Genomic DNA, 16,455 nt, shown 5'->3' with positions numbered 1-16,455 from the left:
GGGTCTTCCTGTGTCCCCGGACTGCGGAGACCCAGGCGAGGCGCTTGTGAGGCGGGGACTTGCCCTGAGGCACAGGGCACACAGAGAGCCTGAATTCCACGTCAAAAGCCACTCTGCCATTCCTTCCAGTCAGCCTTGATTTCTCAGTCTGTCCCCTCAGGGCTGCTCTTCCAGGTAAGACCTCGGCGCCAAGGTTTGGGTAAGTTTACCTGCTCGCTTTTCTGTCCCGGCCAGGTTCCTTGGAGGCTTAGTAGCAGATTCAGGGCCTGAGAATTCGGGGGACATGGAATACTTGATAGCTATCCTGCTCCTGTACCAGGAAGAGAAATGATCTTAGTGAGGTAGTAGTAAACTATTGAGGTTTTCATAGGACGAACTTACAGTGTACTTCTTAAAATTTTACATCAGTGAAGAATTTTTACTTTCCATTTGATATGGTTACAAAAGGTGGAACACTTTTAGAATTCTGCCTATTTCATTTTGTGCAGTTCTAAGATGTGTTTAAAATTTACATATTTAAGTTCAATAGGGTTAGGTAAAATTGGAAATTGGTTTCAGAAGACCAAAGAGTGACCATTTGCTTAGCAATTATAGGGCATAACCTAACAATTCACTTTTCTTTTCTCAAATAGAATTTCATTACTATAAATTGAGGAAGGTTTTATGCCTGGATAATAAAAAAGTATTAACACAAATATGATACCCTGGATTCTTATCATAATTGTTGTCAGTTGGTTTCACATCAGTACTGAGTATTTTGTGAGTTTTAATAATAAATACATATGTATATATATAATTTTTATATATATTTTAAGAGACAGGGTCTGGCCCTGTCTCTCAGGCTGGAGTGCAATGGCAGAGTTATAGCTCACTATAGCCTAGAAATCCTGGCTCAAGTGATCCTCCTGACTCAGCCTCCTTAGTGCCAGGGACTACAGGAACATGCCACCACACCAGCCTAATTTTGTAAATTTTTTTGTAGAGACAGGGATCTCACTATGTTGCCCAGGCTTGTCTTGATCTCCTGAGCTCAAGTTATCCTCCCCCCTCAGCCTCTCAAAGTGCTAGAATTACAACCTAAATTTTTTTTTTTGGTAGAGACAGAGTCTTACTTTATTGCCCTTGGTAGAGTGCCATGGCATCAGACAGCTCACAGCAACCTCCAACTCCTGGGCTTAGGCGATTCTCTTGCCTCAGCCTACAGGTGTTTGCCACAACGCCCGGCTACTTTTTTGTTTCAGTTTGGTCGGGGCTGGGTTTGAACCTGCCACCCTTGGTATGTGGGCCGGTGTCCTACCCACTAAGCCACAGGCGCCGCCTACAACCTAAATATTGTAGGCAAATTCCCTACTTCCCTATTTTTGCAAGTGCCGCATTTGTTGACTTTTCAAAATCATGGTCATTGGAGATCATTCTTCTAAGTGAAATATCACAGGAATGGAGAACAAACAAATGTACTCCATACTGGGTTGGAACTGATCAATCAAACTTACATATATAAAAGTTAATTTTGGTGAAAATCAAGCGGGGAGACGTGGAGGAGGGGATGGGTAAATTGATACCTGTTGGGTGTGGTGCACACTGAGTGGGGGACACGCTTATAACCTTGATTCATTTTGTGCAAAACCCACATATGTCAATGAAACACATATGTCCCCTAATATTCTGAAATTAAAAGATAACAACAACAACAACAAAACCCTTCCATGGTCAATTTAGAAGCTTGATAATCATTACCCCTCTTCTGTGAGCTCTAAATTATTTGTATCTCTGTTTTTACACTTTGGACATTCACATTCTAATTTTCTTTCTTTTTTTCTTTCACTAGATTGTGAATTCCTTCAGGGATATTACCTCATCTTCCCTGTAGTCTCAGTGGCTGACACACAAGGGGCTCAAATGTGTATGAATGAATAAGCCCATTTAGATATTTTCACCTGTACACATATACGTTGGATGAAGTTCAGTTAATGTTTTAAAAACTTGTAGGCCTCCTGAACATGGAAAAATTTGCCTTATATTTGAAATACAGTTGGTAGAAACTTTATAGTATTTTACTATGAAGAATAGTATTCTTCGTGTCTTCTTAATATAAGAAATAGCATCAGAGTATTTCCTGTGCTTTCTGAGAAATGTGTTTACCAATAAAGACATAGAGCTGACACCTTGAGTGAGAACTAATAATACCAACAATGCTCTATTCAGTCTTATATCGGGTAATGAAAACAAGTTTCTAAACATTAAGACTTCAGTATGGGCTCGGCACCTGTAGCTCAGCGGCTAGGGTGCCAGCCACATACACTGGAGCTGGCAGGTTCGAATCCAGCCCGGGCCTGCCAAACAGCAATGAGGACTACAACCAAAAAATAGCTGGGTTTGTGGCGGGTGCCTGTAGTCCCAGCCACTTGGGAGGCTGAGGCAAGAGAATTGCTTAAGCCCAGGAGTTGGAGGGTGCTGTGAACTGTGATGGCATGGCATGGCACTCTACCCAGGGTGACAGCTTGAGATGCTGTCTCAAAAAAAAAAAAACTTCAGTATGATCACTATTTTATAAAGTCTTTTTTTTTTTTTTTTTGTAGAGACAGAGTCTCACTTTACTGCCTTTGGTAGAGTGCCATGACGTCACAGGACTCACAGCAACCTCTAGCTCTTGGGCTTCCGCGATTCTCCTGCCTCAGCCTCCCAAGCAGCTGGGACTACAGGCACCCGCCACAACACCTGGCTATTTTTTGGTTGCAGTTCAGCCGGGGCTGGGTTTGAACCCACCACCCTGGGCACATGGGGTCGGCGCCCTACTCACTGAGCCACAGACGCCACCCTATAAAGTCTTTTTTTAAGAGACAGAGTCTCGCTTTGTTGCCCTCGGTAGAGTGCTGTGACGTCACAGCTCACAGCAACCTCCAGCTCTTGGGCTTAAGGGATTCTCTTGCCTCAGCCTCCTCAGTAGCTGGGACTACAGGCACCTGGCTATTTTTTTGTTGCAGTTTGGCCAGGGCCAGGTTTGAAGCTGCCACCCTCAGTATATGGGGCTGGCGCCTTACTCACTGAGCCATAGGTGCCGCCTTTATTTTATAAAGTCTTAATTTAGAAAAGGAAGTATTGGCTGGGCACAGTGGCTCATACCTATAATCCTGGCAATTGGGCCAGTTGAGGTGGGAGGATTGCTTAAAACCAGGAGTTTAAGCCCGGCCCAGCCTGGGCAACGTAGTTGGACCCCATCTCTTAAAAAATATATTAGCCCAGCATGGTAGCAAGTGCCTGGAGTCCTAACTTCTTGGGAGGCTGAGGTAGGAAGCGCACTTGAGTCCAGGAGTTCAAGGCTTCGGTAAGCTATGATCATGCCACTGTACTTTAATATGGGTGACAGAGTAAGACTCTATCTCAAAAAAGAAGTATTTTTACTGTAAAAAATAATTGTCTTAATTGAAAAAATTAAGACAATGTATAAAAGTACAAAAAAGGAAAATTCCAAATCTTTGTATTCAGAAGTAACCCAAACATTTTGATAAATAAACTTCTAAATATATCTCTGTTATTTATGGGATACAAACATATTTTGTGTTATACGAGGTCAGACAATTAAGTTAGTGAACTCATCCTAGAGAAAGTGCTACGGACCTCATTGCTGACTGTCGCAAAAGTCACCTTTGAAGTACTCCCCTTAGGAAGCTATGTACCAATATCAGCACCTAGTCCACCCTTCAAAGCACTTTTTCTAGGGTGATTTTGAGAACTTAATTGTAAGACTTCATACTACAACTGCTGTGATGCCCATTCCAGAAAAAGAGTTCCAAAATTGCTTTGAACTCCTGAGCTCAAGAGATCCTCCTACCTTGGGCTCCCAAAGTGTTAGGATTACAAGCATAAGCCACTACTAGGCTGGCCTTCTTTACCAGTGAGGTTACCCATCTTTTCATATGTTTATTTGCTTCACAGATATTTTGGTGCTTTGCCGATAGCTCATGGTTGACATCTCAGACAGAGAAAAATTTGAGGGAGGATGGACGCAAAAGCTCGGAATTGTTTGCTTCAATATAAAGAAGCTCTGGAAAAGGACATCAAAACAGCCTACATCATGGATCACATGATTGGTGATGGAGTTTTAACAATTTCGGAGGAGGAAAAAGTGAAAAATGAGGTAAAGCCTTCTGAGGCCATCAGAATAATTTAATGCTTTCCTAATTTTTAGAATTTCATAACTTAGGCTGGGCATGGTGGCTCAGCCCTGTAATCCTAGTACTCTGGGAGGCCAAAGCAGGTGAATTGCTTGGGCTTAGGTATTTGAGACCAGCCTGAGCAAGAGTAAGACCCCAGTCTCTACTAAAAATAGAAAACTAGCCGGATATTGTGGCGAGAACCTGTAGTCTCAGCTACTCAGGAGGCTGAGACAAGAAGATTGCTCAAACCCAGGAGTTTGAGGTTGCTGTGAGCTATGACACCATGGTACTCTTATCCAGGGTGACTGAGAGACTGTGTCTTAAAAAAAAGAATTTCATAACTTGCATTGGTCTCCACTAATTTATATCACAAATATATTCATTGTTGTATACACTAAACTACTTAAATTTTATTTTTTTAGCCTACTCAACAGAAACGGGCAGCTATGCTAATTAAAATGATACTTAAAAAAGATAATTATTCCTACATATCGTTCTATAATGCTCTACTACTTGAAGGATATAAAGATCTTGCTGCCCTTCTCCAAGATGGCATTCCTGTTGTCTCTTCTTCCAGTGGCAAAGATTCAGTCGGTGGAATAACTACATATGGTTTGTATCATAGATACCTTCTATTGCGTTACTATCCCAGTGGTTACATTGCTGCAGGTTTGTGTTATTGTAGATGTAATCATCTAAAGAGAGTGTGATCAGTTCACTGAAAAGTGCCTGTGAAAACATTGTAGGAATGTTTTCAATTGAAATCTTTCTTATTTACATCCATGTTAACTCTCGCATTTTTTTCTTGCCCAGTGAACTCTTTGCTACTTTTATTGTATGTACTCTAATTTTTAGAGATAATAAGGTCCTTAAATAAGTTATTTTTCAGTGATGTATGTTTCAAGTTCGTAGGAAAGAATAAGAATCTTTAGAAATCCATGTTCTTGAAAGGAATTCTATAAACATTTTTTCCCTTTGTTTATACTCTCCTTCCTAATCTTCACTATGACAGAAGGACTGGAGACTCGAGGAGTAATAGGCTGAGTAAGAGCAGGTATAGATGGAGACTTTCATTGTTTATAGCATCTTGAAGGGTATCTATTTTCTGAAAAATCAGAAAGTGAAGTTTATGTGCTAGCCGCATTTTCTTATTTCTTTTGGAAATTCAAAGCTAAGTCTCAGCCATGCTCTGTTTGGTGTCTGTGGTGTTATCTGAGTGTCCATTTCAAATATTCATTCACTTTGTTTTCAATTTCAGTAAGGACAGTACTGTGTGAAGGTGGAGTACCACAGAGGCCAGTTGTTTTTGTTACTAGGAAGAAGCTGGTGAATGCAATTCAGCAAAAGCTCTTCAAATTGAATGGTGAACCAGGATGGGTCACCATATATGGAATGGCAGGCTGTGGGAAGTCTGTATTAGCTGCAGAAGCTGTTCGAGATCATTCTCTCTTAGAAGGTAAGTGTCTTAGTCTATTTCATAGTCCGGTAGGGTAGAAAGATATGTAAAAAATATATGTGATAAATGAACAGTAAAAGCAAGTATAAGGTGCAAAGTTAGAACAAAGGAAGGATGTTGTTTCAACTTTCTGGAGGAAGAAAATGGACAGGATGAGCTTCCTGAATGAGATGACATTTTTGCTGGAGTCTGGAGAAAATAAGTTGGTCTGGCAAACTGTGTAGGGATAGGAGAGCAGTGGGTGGTTTCTAGAATGGAAAGTGGGATACTGGGAAGAGGAGGCCTGAAGACATGTAGGGCAGGGGTACCACTGACCTTCCTAGTGAGTCTGTTAGGTTCTTCAGGTGTTCATTAGGAATAGTTGTGGAGATGCATCAATTTTTGCTTGCCTTCATTCATTGGTGAGTTCTCTCTGCATAACACTTCTAGAGGAATTAGAAAATAATTACTGGCCCACCAACCCAGGAATGGATTAACAAGCTGAGGTATATGTATATCATGGAATATTATTTAGCTATTAAAAAAATGGAGACTTTACAGCCTTTGTATTAACCTGGATAGAAGTGGAACACATTATTCTTAGTAAAGCATCACAAGAACGGAGAAGCAAGAATCCAATGTCTCAATTCTAATATGAAGGCAGTAGATGAACTAATATAAGGGGTGGGGTAGGGGAATGAGGGAAGTGGGAGAGGGGAGGAAGGAGGAAGACGGTGGGGGGTCACGGTGTATAGTATACCTCTTGAGGGTGAGACACAAATATAAGAGGGAATTTATCTAGCATGCAATCAGTGTGACGTAATTCTTTCTACCCTCAATGAATCCCAAACAATAAAAGAAAAAAAAAAGACTATGGAAAAGAAACAATGACTGGCTTCTAATATGCAAGACATAATCAGCAGTTTAGATGACAATGAATGAAATATGCAGTGAACTTCTAGGAGAGTTATAAAATGGAGTCTAGGGCACTCCTGTTGTACACACATGGCTCGAGTTTCTGCTTCATAGACTTTGCTAGCAGTATTGATTATACTCTCGTCAGAGGGACACTAGTTCCTCATCCTTTTTTCTCCTCTGTCATTATGGAGAATTTCCTAGGACTTAACTTCTTGTAAGTTTTGTTAATGTCTGCTGCAAAGTTGATAAGATTTTTTCACGATGAATTTGGCTCAAGTTCCTTTAGTGTGAAGAAGTGAGATTTTCTTTCAATATTGTGGTAAACTTTCTTTAAAATATAATAAATATTTATATCAATTTATAGGGTTACAAGAATACCTCCTATTTAAATTGCTCTACATTATTGCGACGAATACTCAATTTTAGGGATTAAAATTGAACAACAACTTAGGGAATTAAACATTAAAGAGTCATATTGTGCAAATTGTTATCTTGGAACAGATTTTAGCTATTTTGTTATGAGAAAATCCCAGAAATACTGGCAATTTTCCAGTACATGTGAGCTTAATTCCTATTCTTATAGCCTTTCCCTTTCCCACAAAGCAGTCCTTCTAATGCAATTAATGTATGTTCCTTGTAAATCTCTGTGAATGTGAGTGTTCTTATAAAATGTATATGTTGTTTGTATGTAAATATTTTGTTTGCACAGTGTTATGGTATTATTTTATTCTACTTCTTATCTCCTGTGACACTATCTTTTAAATGTTTATCCTCTTTACTATGTGTATACATTATTTGTTATACCCGATTGCTGCCCAGTGCATCCAACACATTTTACTGCCTCTTTCCCTACATAAATAGATAAGTAGATTGTCTTCAGCTCTCTGCTGCTCCAGCAAAGCTCCAAAACTTCCACAGGAGTGAGGATTTCTTTTTTTTATTTTTTCAGTTTTTGGCTGGTGTCGGGCTTGAACCTGCCACCTCAAGTATATGGGGCCCGTGCCCTACTCCTTGAGGCACAGGTGTCGCCCCAGGAGTGAGAATTTCTTGAGTGTGTGTAGTCAAAAACAGAATTGCTAAATTACAGGTTATATGAATGTCAAATTTGAATGTTCTCCAATCTGAACATTTCCACCAGCAGGGTAGAGGACACCAGTATTCTCACTTCCCCAGTGACAGTTGAAGTGATCTAGCTTTGTAATTTTTGCTATGCCAGCCAGTGTAAAGTGGTATCTTTTTTTTTTGGGGGGGGGGGGGGTTTGGCCAGGGCTGGGTTTGAACCCTGAACCCGCCACCTCCGGCATATGGGACTGGCGCCCTACCCCTTTGAGCCACAGGCACCGTGGTATCTTTTAAATTGCAATTTCTCTGATAACTCAAGTTTGAACATTTCTTCATAAGCTTGTTAACCTTCTGGGTTTCCTCTTTTCAGTAAATTTTGTTTATATGATTTGTCCGTTTTTTTAATTGGAATTTTCTTTTTGTTGGTTTTCAGTACCGACCTCCCTCCCTCCCTCTCCTCCTCCTCCTCTTCCTCCTCCTTCTTCTTCTTCTCTCTCTCTTTCTTTCTTTCTTTTTTTTTTTGAGTAAGAGTCTCAGTCTGCTGCCCTCAGTACAGAACAATGGTGTCATAGCTCACAGCAACCTCAAACTCTTGGGCTCAAGTGATCACCTTGCCTCAGCCTCCCAAATAGCTGGTATTAAAGGCACCTGCCAAAACTTGCTCAGGCTGTTCTCGAACTCCTGAGCTCAGGCAAACAACCTACTTTGGCCTCCCAGAGTGCTAGGATTACAGGTGTGGGCCACTGTTTCTGGTCAGTTTTTTAGGAGTTTCTTGATATTCTAGATATTAGACTTTGTTGATTTTAGACTTTGTAAATTCTTGTGTGTATTAACTTTGTCCTGGATGTTCTCAGTAGAGGAGAAATCTTTTTTTTTTTTTTTTTTTTTGTAGAGACAGAGTTTCACTTTATGGCCCTCGGTAGAGTGCCATGGCATCACACAGCTCACAGCAACCTCCAACTCCTGGGCTTAAGCGATTCTCTTGCCTCAGCCTCCCGAGTAGCTGGGACTACAGGCGCCCGCCACAACGCCCGGATATTTTTTGGTTGCAGTTCAGCCAGGGCTGGGTTTGAACCCTCCACCCTCGGTATATGGGGCCGGCGCCTTACTGACTGAGCCACAGGCGCCGCCCGAGAAATCTTTAATTCTGATGTCAAATTAATTTTTTGGCCTTCTAATTTGTGTTTCCTGAGATGCTCAAGTAGTCCTATTACAGTCTTACTGTTCATAGTTTGCTCTTTAATCTCTGTAGTCTCTTGTATGTCCACTAGCTCAAAAATAGATGGTTTCCCAAAACTAATTTAATTTCTGAATTTTATTTTCATTTTTAAATATAGGAATATGTGATTTTTGCCATTCGATTATGGCACAAAATCTTTTTCTTTAAAAGTGTAGATAATGTAAGAGTTATACACTTGACTGGGGTTCCTATGGAAATGTTATCATAGGGTGATGGGTGTTATAAAGAGTATTAAATTCTTAACCATTTATGTATATATATATTTTTAAGTAACCCAGGAACCTTAATTTTTTCTTATTTGTAGGGAAATTTGTAAAGTGTTGTCATATCTTTAAACACTATTGTATTTATATGTGGAGTTTTTAAAGCACAAAAGCTTTCCATGTAGGCTACTTATTTGTTTCTGTCCTTCACAAGATTTCTTTGATGCCATCAGATTATTAATTGCTACCAGGGTAGAGCCTCATGTGAAAGTAGAATACAGTTTTCTCTGAACAAGTTTCTTTGAATGAGCTACAAGTATAGCCTCATTTGAGGCTACATTGCTCCCTCTTGTGCCCATAGGCAGGATGTTTTGATTCTTTATGAAATGTGGAATTAATGGTTTAGTATTCAACTGGAGGTCATATTGTGATGGTAGGAGGTTTGCATATCAGATGGTTATTTGGTTTGCTTTTTTTAAAAGCAGGTAGTATTTTTTCTTACTTGTGTTTATACTCCCCTCATTTTTTATTAGCTTTAATTTAGGAAAGAAAAGCTTTTGACCTAGGAATAGGTACTTACATTATAGTGCGAAAGATTTTACTAGGCAGCTACATCAGAATACTTTCTTTCCCTTGTCTTCAATCCTGAGATGATTTTTAAAAATTTTAAATAGCACAAATTTTAGAAAGCTTAAGGCAACAAGTAGTTTATACCTTTTTTGTTTTTAAAAATATTATAAAAGTAGAATTTTCATTTAAAAAGAAGTAAAAGGTCTCTTTATTTACCTTTTTATTTTCTCTTAAATTGTAAATCCTACCCCAGAGATTATTTTGGTTAATAGTTTGGACTGAATTTTTCCAAACTTTATTCTGTACATTTACAAATATGCACATACAAAAAACATAACATTAAATGAAGCCTCAGGGATTTGCTGTTTTATAACATTTTTTAAATTTGAGACAGAGTCTCACTTTGTCACCCTTGAGTGTTGTGGCGTCATAGTTCACAGCAACCTCAAACTCTTGGGCTCAAGTGATCTTCTTTCCTTAACCTCCCGAGTAGCTGGCAGTACACGTGCCTGCCACAGCGCTACGCTATTTTTAGAGATGGGGTCTCGCTCTGGCTCAGGCTGGTCTCAAACTCCTGAGCTCAAACAGTCCACCTGCCTTGGCGTCCCAGAGTGCTAGGATTAATGGCATGAGTCACCACACCCGGTCCAGTTGATGTACTGTTGATGTACACTCTATTTCCTAAATTAAAGCTAAGAAAATGAGGGGACTATAAACACATGTAAGAAAAAATACTGCCTGCTTTAAAAGACAAATGGGCTCAGCGCCTGTAGCACAGCGGTTATGGCATCAGCCATGTACACCCAGGCTGGTGGGTTCGAGCCCAGCCTGGACCAGCTAAACAACAATGACATGGCTCTCTACTGAGGGCAACATAGGGAGACTCCGTCCCCCAACAAAAAAGTTAATAAATAAATAAAAAAATAAAAATAAAAGACAAACAGGAAGCTTTAGGAGTAAAACAGTAGCACTGTCTATCTTATTCTGAGACACTAGCACTGATAATCAAACCAGGTTTCTTTTTTGAAACAGTTTCACTATGTCACCCTTGGTAAAGTGCCGGGGCATCATAGCTCACAGCAACCTCAAACTCTTGGGCTTACATGATTCTTTTTTGCCTCAGCCTTCCAAGTAGCTGGGACTACAGGTGCCCACCACAACACCTGGCTATTTTTTTGTTGCAGTTGTCATTGTTGGTTAGCTGGCCCAGGCTGAGTTCCAACCTGCCAGTGTGGGTGTATGTGGCTGGCGCCATAACCACTGTGCTATAGGCACCAAGCCCAAACCAGGTTTCATAGACTTGTCTCTACTTGGAATCTTATTGCAGAGTTCTGTCTTTTGGTAATTTATTAATCTGTGTGTCTAATCTGTGGTCCATGGGCCACATGGCTGATTTTGTGAGGATTTTTTTTTGCTTATCTGTGGTGTTGGATGTCATGAAAAGTATGCATGGACCTTTTTTGTGCTAATCAACTTTGGTTAGTGTTTTGTGTATTTACTGTGTGGCCCAAGACAGCTCTTACTTTTCCAACATGTGGCAGAGAATAAAAAAGGCTGGACATGCTGCATGCAGCCACCACTCCGTACATTGCAAAGTTCTTATCTAAGCCTCCTCTCATTCCCGTTCTTCCGCCAGACCCTCTAGGCCTCCTCCTCTAGAGGAGACACTTCTGTATGGCCAGCCTGTTAGAATGTTCACCTCATTGCCTTATGTGAAACTGGGCAGTTTCCCGAAGGTAACTACCTTCTCCAGAACCACCTTCAAAATGTGGATCCCATATACTTCAGCACCAGGAAATGGGCGGGTGTCATTTTTGCTTTCTGTTATCTCATCCAGACCATTCATACTTCTTTTTCCAGCTGAATTCTTTGAAGTTAATTTCTCTAATCTTTTTGGGTTATGTCATCATCCTCTTATTCTTTGACAATTGGAGTTCACTTAAATAGCCTTCCTCCAAGGCCCTTTATCAGTTGGCATTCTTAGTGATTTTGATATTTATGTGGAGGAATCAGCCAAGGTTTTTGGTCTCTTGGTTCCTTGATCTCTTTGTCTCTGATGACCATTTTCTTTACTCCCCTTTACCCATGTTCTTCCCTGAGCACAGGTGGACCCTGATCCTTGTCTTCACTAGAACTGTAGCATCATTGGAATCTTTTTTTCTCTCTCACATTCTCATCTTAGGAGCTAGCATTATTGGAATCTTGATATTAAACATTCCATTCTACTCTGTGCCCCCTCCACCCATTTTGTTCTTCAAGTTCATTGCTGTAGTTAGACCTACCAAGACTTCTCATCTGTTGATGCCATAATATCCTCACTATTCTCACACGTTCCCTCCTAGATTTGGGCCTAGATTTTATTGAATTTATCATTTCCTGAATTTACTGATTTACTGAATTTATCATTCAGTCACTTCTTAGCACGTACTCTTCATCTTTAGTTTTCTCCTTATCTGGAGTAAAAGCTGATTTTCTTTTCTCTCTGCTGGGAGTAAGGTTCCTTCTTGCTCCTGAAAGCTTTATCCAGACATTACTTCCTATTTCTGGGGAATAGAGTTCCAATTTAATTTTTCTGGGTTTATTGAGTAGCTATACCACCATATTGGGATTCATAGGGTATAATCAGAAAACAGCTTTACTCTTTTTCCTCATTGCTGTCAAACTTATTCTCAAGAATGATCCTTTCCTTGACCTTTTATAAGTTCAAAGTCCACACATCACTTAAAGGTATAAAAAGTCTCATTTCAGTAATTAAAATGTCAAATCCTGGGTGACGCCTGTGGCTCAAGGAGTAGGGCACCAGTCCTATATGCCAGAGGTGGCGGATTCAAACCCAGCCCTGGCCAAAAACCACAAAAAGAAAAAAAAAAAGTCAAATCCTATTTAAAACTCCAGACTTCATTCTTCTTTTCTCACTTGGGCCTGGCTCAGACTTGGGAATTATGTGGTGAGAAAGTAGGTTAGGATGGACATTGCAGATTGTTCTAACTTTTCCCTGGTGCAAAGAGCACTGCAGTGAATATCTGTGTAGAGGCAGAATAGAGCAGAAATTGAGTATCGATGCTGGAGGTTTGAATCCCAGCTTTGTTTTATTTGCTGTTACCTTGGACAAATTACTCAACTTTTCTGTACCTCAGTTTCCTTATCTTCAAAACTGGGACAATGTTAGCTAGTTAGTGTCTGCTTGATAGTATACTATAAGATTAAATGAATTAACATATCTAGAACTGTTAGAATGGTGCCCAATAAATATCTGGTCTTTGTTCATATGTACAAGGGTTTTTTTTGATGATTAGGTTTTTAAAATGTGTATTTAATTATTTGTGAATGTCAGTACATTGGCCTGTGAGTATAATTTAACTCATTTATCTTTGTGTCTATTTTTTGCTTTTTTTATACTAGTGCTACTGTTTACCATATTTTACACTTAGGAATCCCTCAGACTTTTTTTTTTTTTTTTTTTTTTTTTTTTTGAGACAGAGTCTCAAGCTGTCACCCTGGGTAAAGTGCCACAGTGTCACAGCTCACTGCAACCTTAAACTCTTGGGCTTAAGCGATTCTCTTGGCTCAGCCTTCCAAGTAGCTGGGACTATAGGCACCTGCCACAAAGCCCTGCTATGTTTTTTTTTTTTTTGGTTGTAGTTGTTGTTGTTTGGCAGGCCCAGGCTGGGTTCGAACCCACCAGCTCCAGTGTATGTGGCTGGCGCTCTAGCTGCTGAGCTACAGGCGCTGAGCCCCTCATAGTGTTTTTTATCTATGTGGAGCTGATTAGGTATAGTCTTAAGACAGATTTTTAGCTCCTGATGCATGTGTAAATAAAATACATCTTTCAAGACGTATTATAGCTTAACAATGAAGATGATGGTCATGGTAGTATAAAGGCCACCTTTATAAGTGCTTACTAGTTAAAAGCCTAATATTTATGAGGTGCTCTCAGATCCATAACACTAATATCCTGATAGTGCAGCAATTTCATGTATTTTATATCATTAATTTTCATAGCAATTCTGACATAGATGTAGTAGATAGTCTTATTCCAGTATAGTAAATGAAACTGATGTGAAGTGATTTGCTAAAGATTGCTTAGCTATTAAGAAGTAGAGCCAAACTTGAATCTATCTTCTTATTTTAAGTCTGTATAAAAAATCCATAATGAGTGAGTTACGTGTTCCAGGACATCAGTGGTTCTCATCTGGGGGTGATTTTGGTCCCCAGGGGATATTTGATAGTGTTTGGAGACATTTTTGGTTGTCAGTACTGGTAAGGGGACTCCTACTGGTGTCTAGTAGATTGGGGCTAGGGCGGCTGTTGAACAGCCTGTCATGCACAGGGCAGTTCCTCACAACAAAGAATTATCAGCCCCAAAGTCAGGAGGGCTGAGGTACAGAAACTGTGCTGTCATAAAGATCACTGATGACTTAGGACAAAGATGGTGAAATTTTGCTTGTAGGATCTTCCTGATAAGCAGGTTTACTCCAACCTTCTATAAAGCTTAACAATAATCTATACACAGAATTATAACCCGAATCAAGAGAATTTGAAGATGTAATGGGATTGAAGTAAATCTGATGCTTGACAGTGAACCCATTCAGAGAACTCCTGTTCCAGGGTCTTCAGTTTATTCTTTTCCTCACTAGGTTGTTTCCCCAGTGGTGTGCACTGGGTTTCGGTTGGGAAACAGGACAAATCTGGGCTTCTGATGAAAATGCAGAATCTTTGTACACGGTTGGATCAGGATGAGAGTTTTTCCCAGCGGCTTCCACATAATATTGAAGAGGCTAAAGATCGTCTCCGCGTTTTGATGCTTCGCAAATATCCAAGGTACAAATGGTCAAATTTAGTTAGTGTGCGAAGTCCCAATAAGACTTAACTACTGACATTATGAGAATATCGTGCCTTTTTCCTGCTAATCTGTAAAGTAGTTTAGAAAGTACCATTGCTTTCCTACTTCTCTCTTTTGTATTTTTTTTAAAATAAAGTGACTGCCATCTTGCTGTAAATTGCCACTTTTTTTTTTTTTTTGTAGAGACAGAGTCTCACTTTATGGCCCTCGGTAGAGTGCCGTGGCGTCACACAGCTCACAGCAACCTCCAACTCCTGGGCTTAAGCTATTCTCTTGCCTCAGCCTCCAGAGTAGCTGGGACTACAGGTGCCCGCCACAACGCCCGGCTATAAAATTGCCACTTTTCTCTTCTTTGCATTCTGCCTACATCATCTGATATGTATTATACCATTGTAGGCTGTTAAAAAATGTCTTACGCAGGTGAATTGGTAAGCAGTCTTTGCTAGAAAGTGCAAACTTCTTTGAATCCATTATTTCTAACGGATTGATATACAATGAGAAGCAATAAATGCAGGCAACTAATAAAAGTCTGGAAGGGTTTTTTAACAGAACCCTTCTGTTGGGTTGTCTTATTTTTTACTTATTTGTTTTTTCACGTGCACCAGAATGAGTGTTGTCTTAGGTTTCAGAGGTATAATGTGACTCTTCTGCTTCTGTGTACTTCAAGAATGAGTTTGTTTTGTTTTTCCATTAAGTAATTAATTAAATACTTACTGTTACAATTTTTTATTTTTTCTGAGACAGACTCTCACTATGTCACCTTGGGTAGAGTGCTGTGGTGTCACAGGTCACAGCAACCTCCAATTCTTGGGCTTAAGTGATTCTTTTGCCTCCCAAGTAGCTGGGACTCCAGGCGCCTGCCACCGTGCCCCGCTATTTTTTGGTTGTAGTTGTCATTGTTGTTTGGCAGGCCTGGGCTGGATTCGAATCTGCCAGCTCCAGTGTATGTGGCTGGTACCCTAGCTGCTGAGCTACAGGCAGCGATCCACTTACTGTTATAATGATGCACCAGGTATTGTTATCAATTGTTTCACAGATTTTTTTTTTTTTTGAGATAGAGGCTCTGTCACCCTGGGTAGATTGCCGTGACGCATACCTCACAGCAACCTCAAACTCTTGGACTTAAGCAATCCTCTTGCCTCAGCCTCTGGAGTAGTAAGGACTACAGGTGCCTGAAACAATGCCTTGCTGGTTTTTCTATTTTTTTTTAGTAGAGATGTGGTCTTGTTCTGGCTCAGGCTGGTCTTGAACTCCTGAGCTCAAGTGTGATCCACCTGCCTTGGCCTCCCAGAGTTTTCTGGGATTACAGGCGTGAGTTACCTTGCCTGGCCTCTGTTTCACAGTTTTTTTTAGACAAAATGGAGATGGCAGTTTAGTTGCTGTTTGTATTAGGAGTGTGTATATAACCTGGGATTCAGTCAATAATTTTGATTTCTGCGACCTAGCAGCCATTCTTCTTCTTCTTCTTTTTTTTTTGTTCATTTAACTGACATGGAGTGTTGTGCCAGGTTCTAGGCCAAGTGCTGCAAGTACAAAGATGAATGAATCTGTACCTGGGGAGGTTATAGTATGTTGAGCAAGAATTAGGTAGTGGCTTTGAGCTTTTTTTTAATGTCTTCATGTACCTGAGGATGCAGTGTACTTTCATATGTAACAGTGGCTGAGTAAGGTAGTGATTCTCAAACATCAGAATACAGGGCGAGAAGGGTATTTTTTTTGGAAAAGCCTGCGAGGTGATTCTAATGCACACTCATTACAGAGGGCAGGACTTACTTCTTGCTCCTCCAGATTCCTCTTGTTAATCTTCTTCTTCCCTTGATAGCCACTGATATCCATTTCCCTGGAGGAAATAGAATTGAAACCACTAACCATTTTCTTTTTAATTGCTCAATAACTTTTCCTTATTCCTACTTTCCTTTTTTTGCAATAATAAAGGTAACTTCTATTTAGGAAAATATTGCAACTGCCCTCAGGTTTATTAGATCTTGGGTTATAAAGCCAGGATTTTGATTCTCAGCATTAATAGG

General features: G+C 40.1%; 1 protein-coding gene across 2 annotated transcripts in view; it reads left to right on the top strand.

The window, feature by feature from the left end:
- The first annotated feature begins 81 nt into the window (after positions 1 to 81).
- APAF1 (apoptotic peptidase activating factor 1) overlaps positions 82 to 16,455 on the top strand; it is a 70,515-nt gene continuing 54,141 nt past the window's right edge. For both annotated transcript variants that reach the window (XM_053582539.1, XM_053582540.1), the window contains exons 1-5: positions 82 to 174; positions 3,937 to 4,138; positions 4,580 to 4,769; positions 5,416 to 5,613; positions 14,223 to 14,406. In XM_053582539.1, the coding sequence (XP_053438514.1) occupies positions 4,001 to 4,138; positions 4,580 to 4,769; positions 5,416 to 5,613; positions 14,223 to 14,406 (710 nt within the window). In that variant the 5' untranslated portion in view covers positions 82 to 174; positions 3,937 to 4,000. The remainder of the gene's footprint in view (positions 175 to 3,936; positions 4,139 to 4,579; positions 4,770 to 5,415; positions 5,614 to 14,222; positions 14,407 to 16,455) is intronic.

The sequence above is a fragment of the Nycticebus coucang genome, chromosome 3 (genome assembly GCF_027406575.1).
Source record: "Nycticebus coucang isolate mNycCou1 chromosome 3, mNycCou1.pri, whole genome shotgun sequence".
Lineage (NCBI taxonomy): Eukaryota > Metazoa > Chordata > Mammalia > Primates > Lorisidae > Nycticebus > Nycticebus coucang.
The sequence above is the reverse complement of the archived record's forward strand: the minus strand, read 5'-3'. Positions and strand labels throughout refer to the sequence as shown.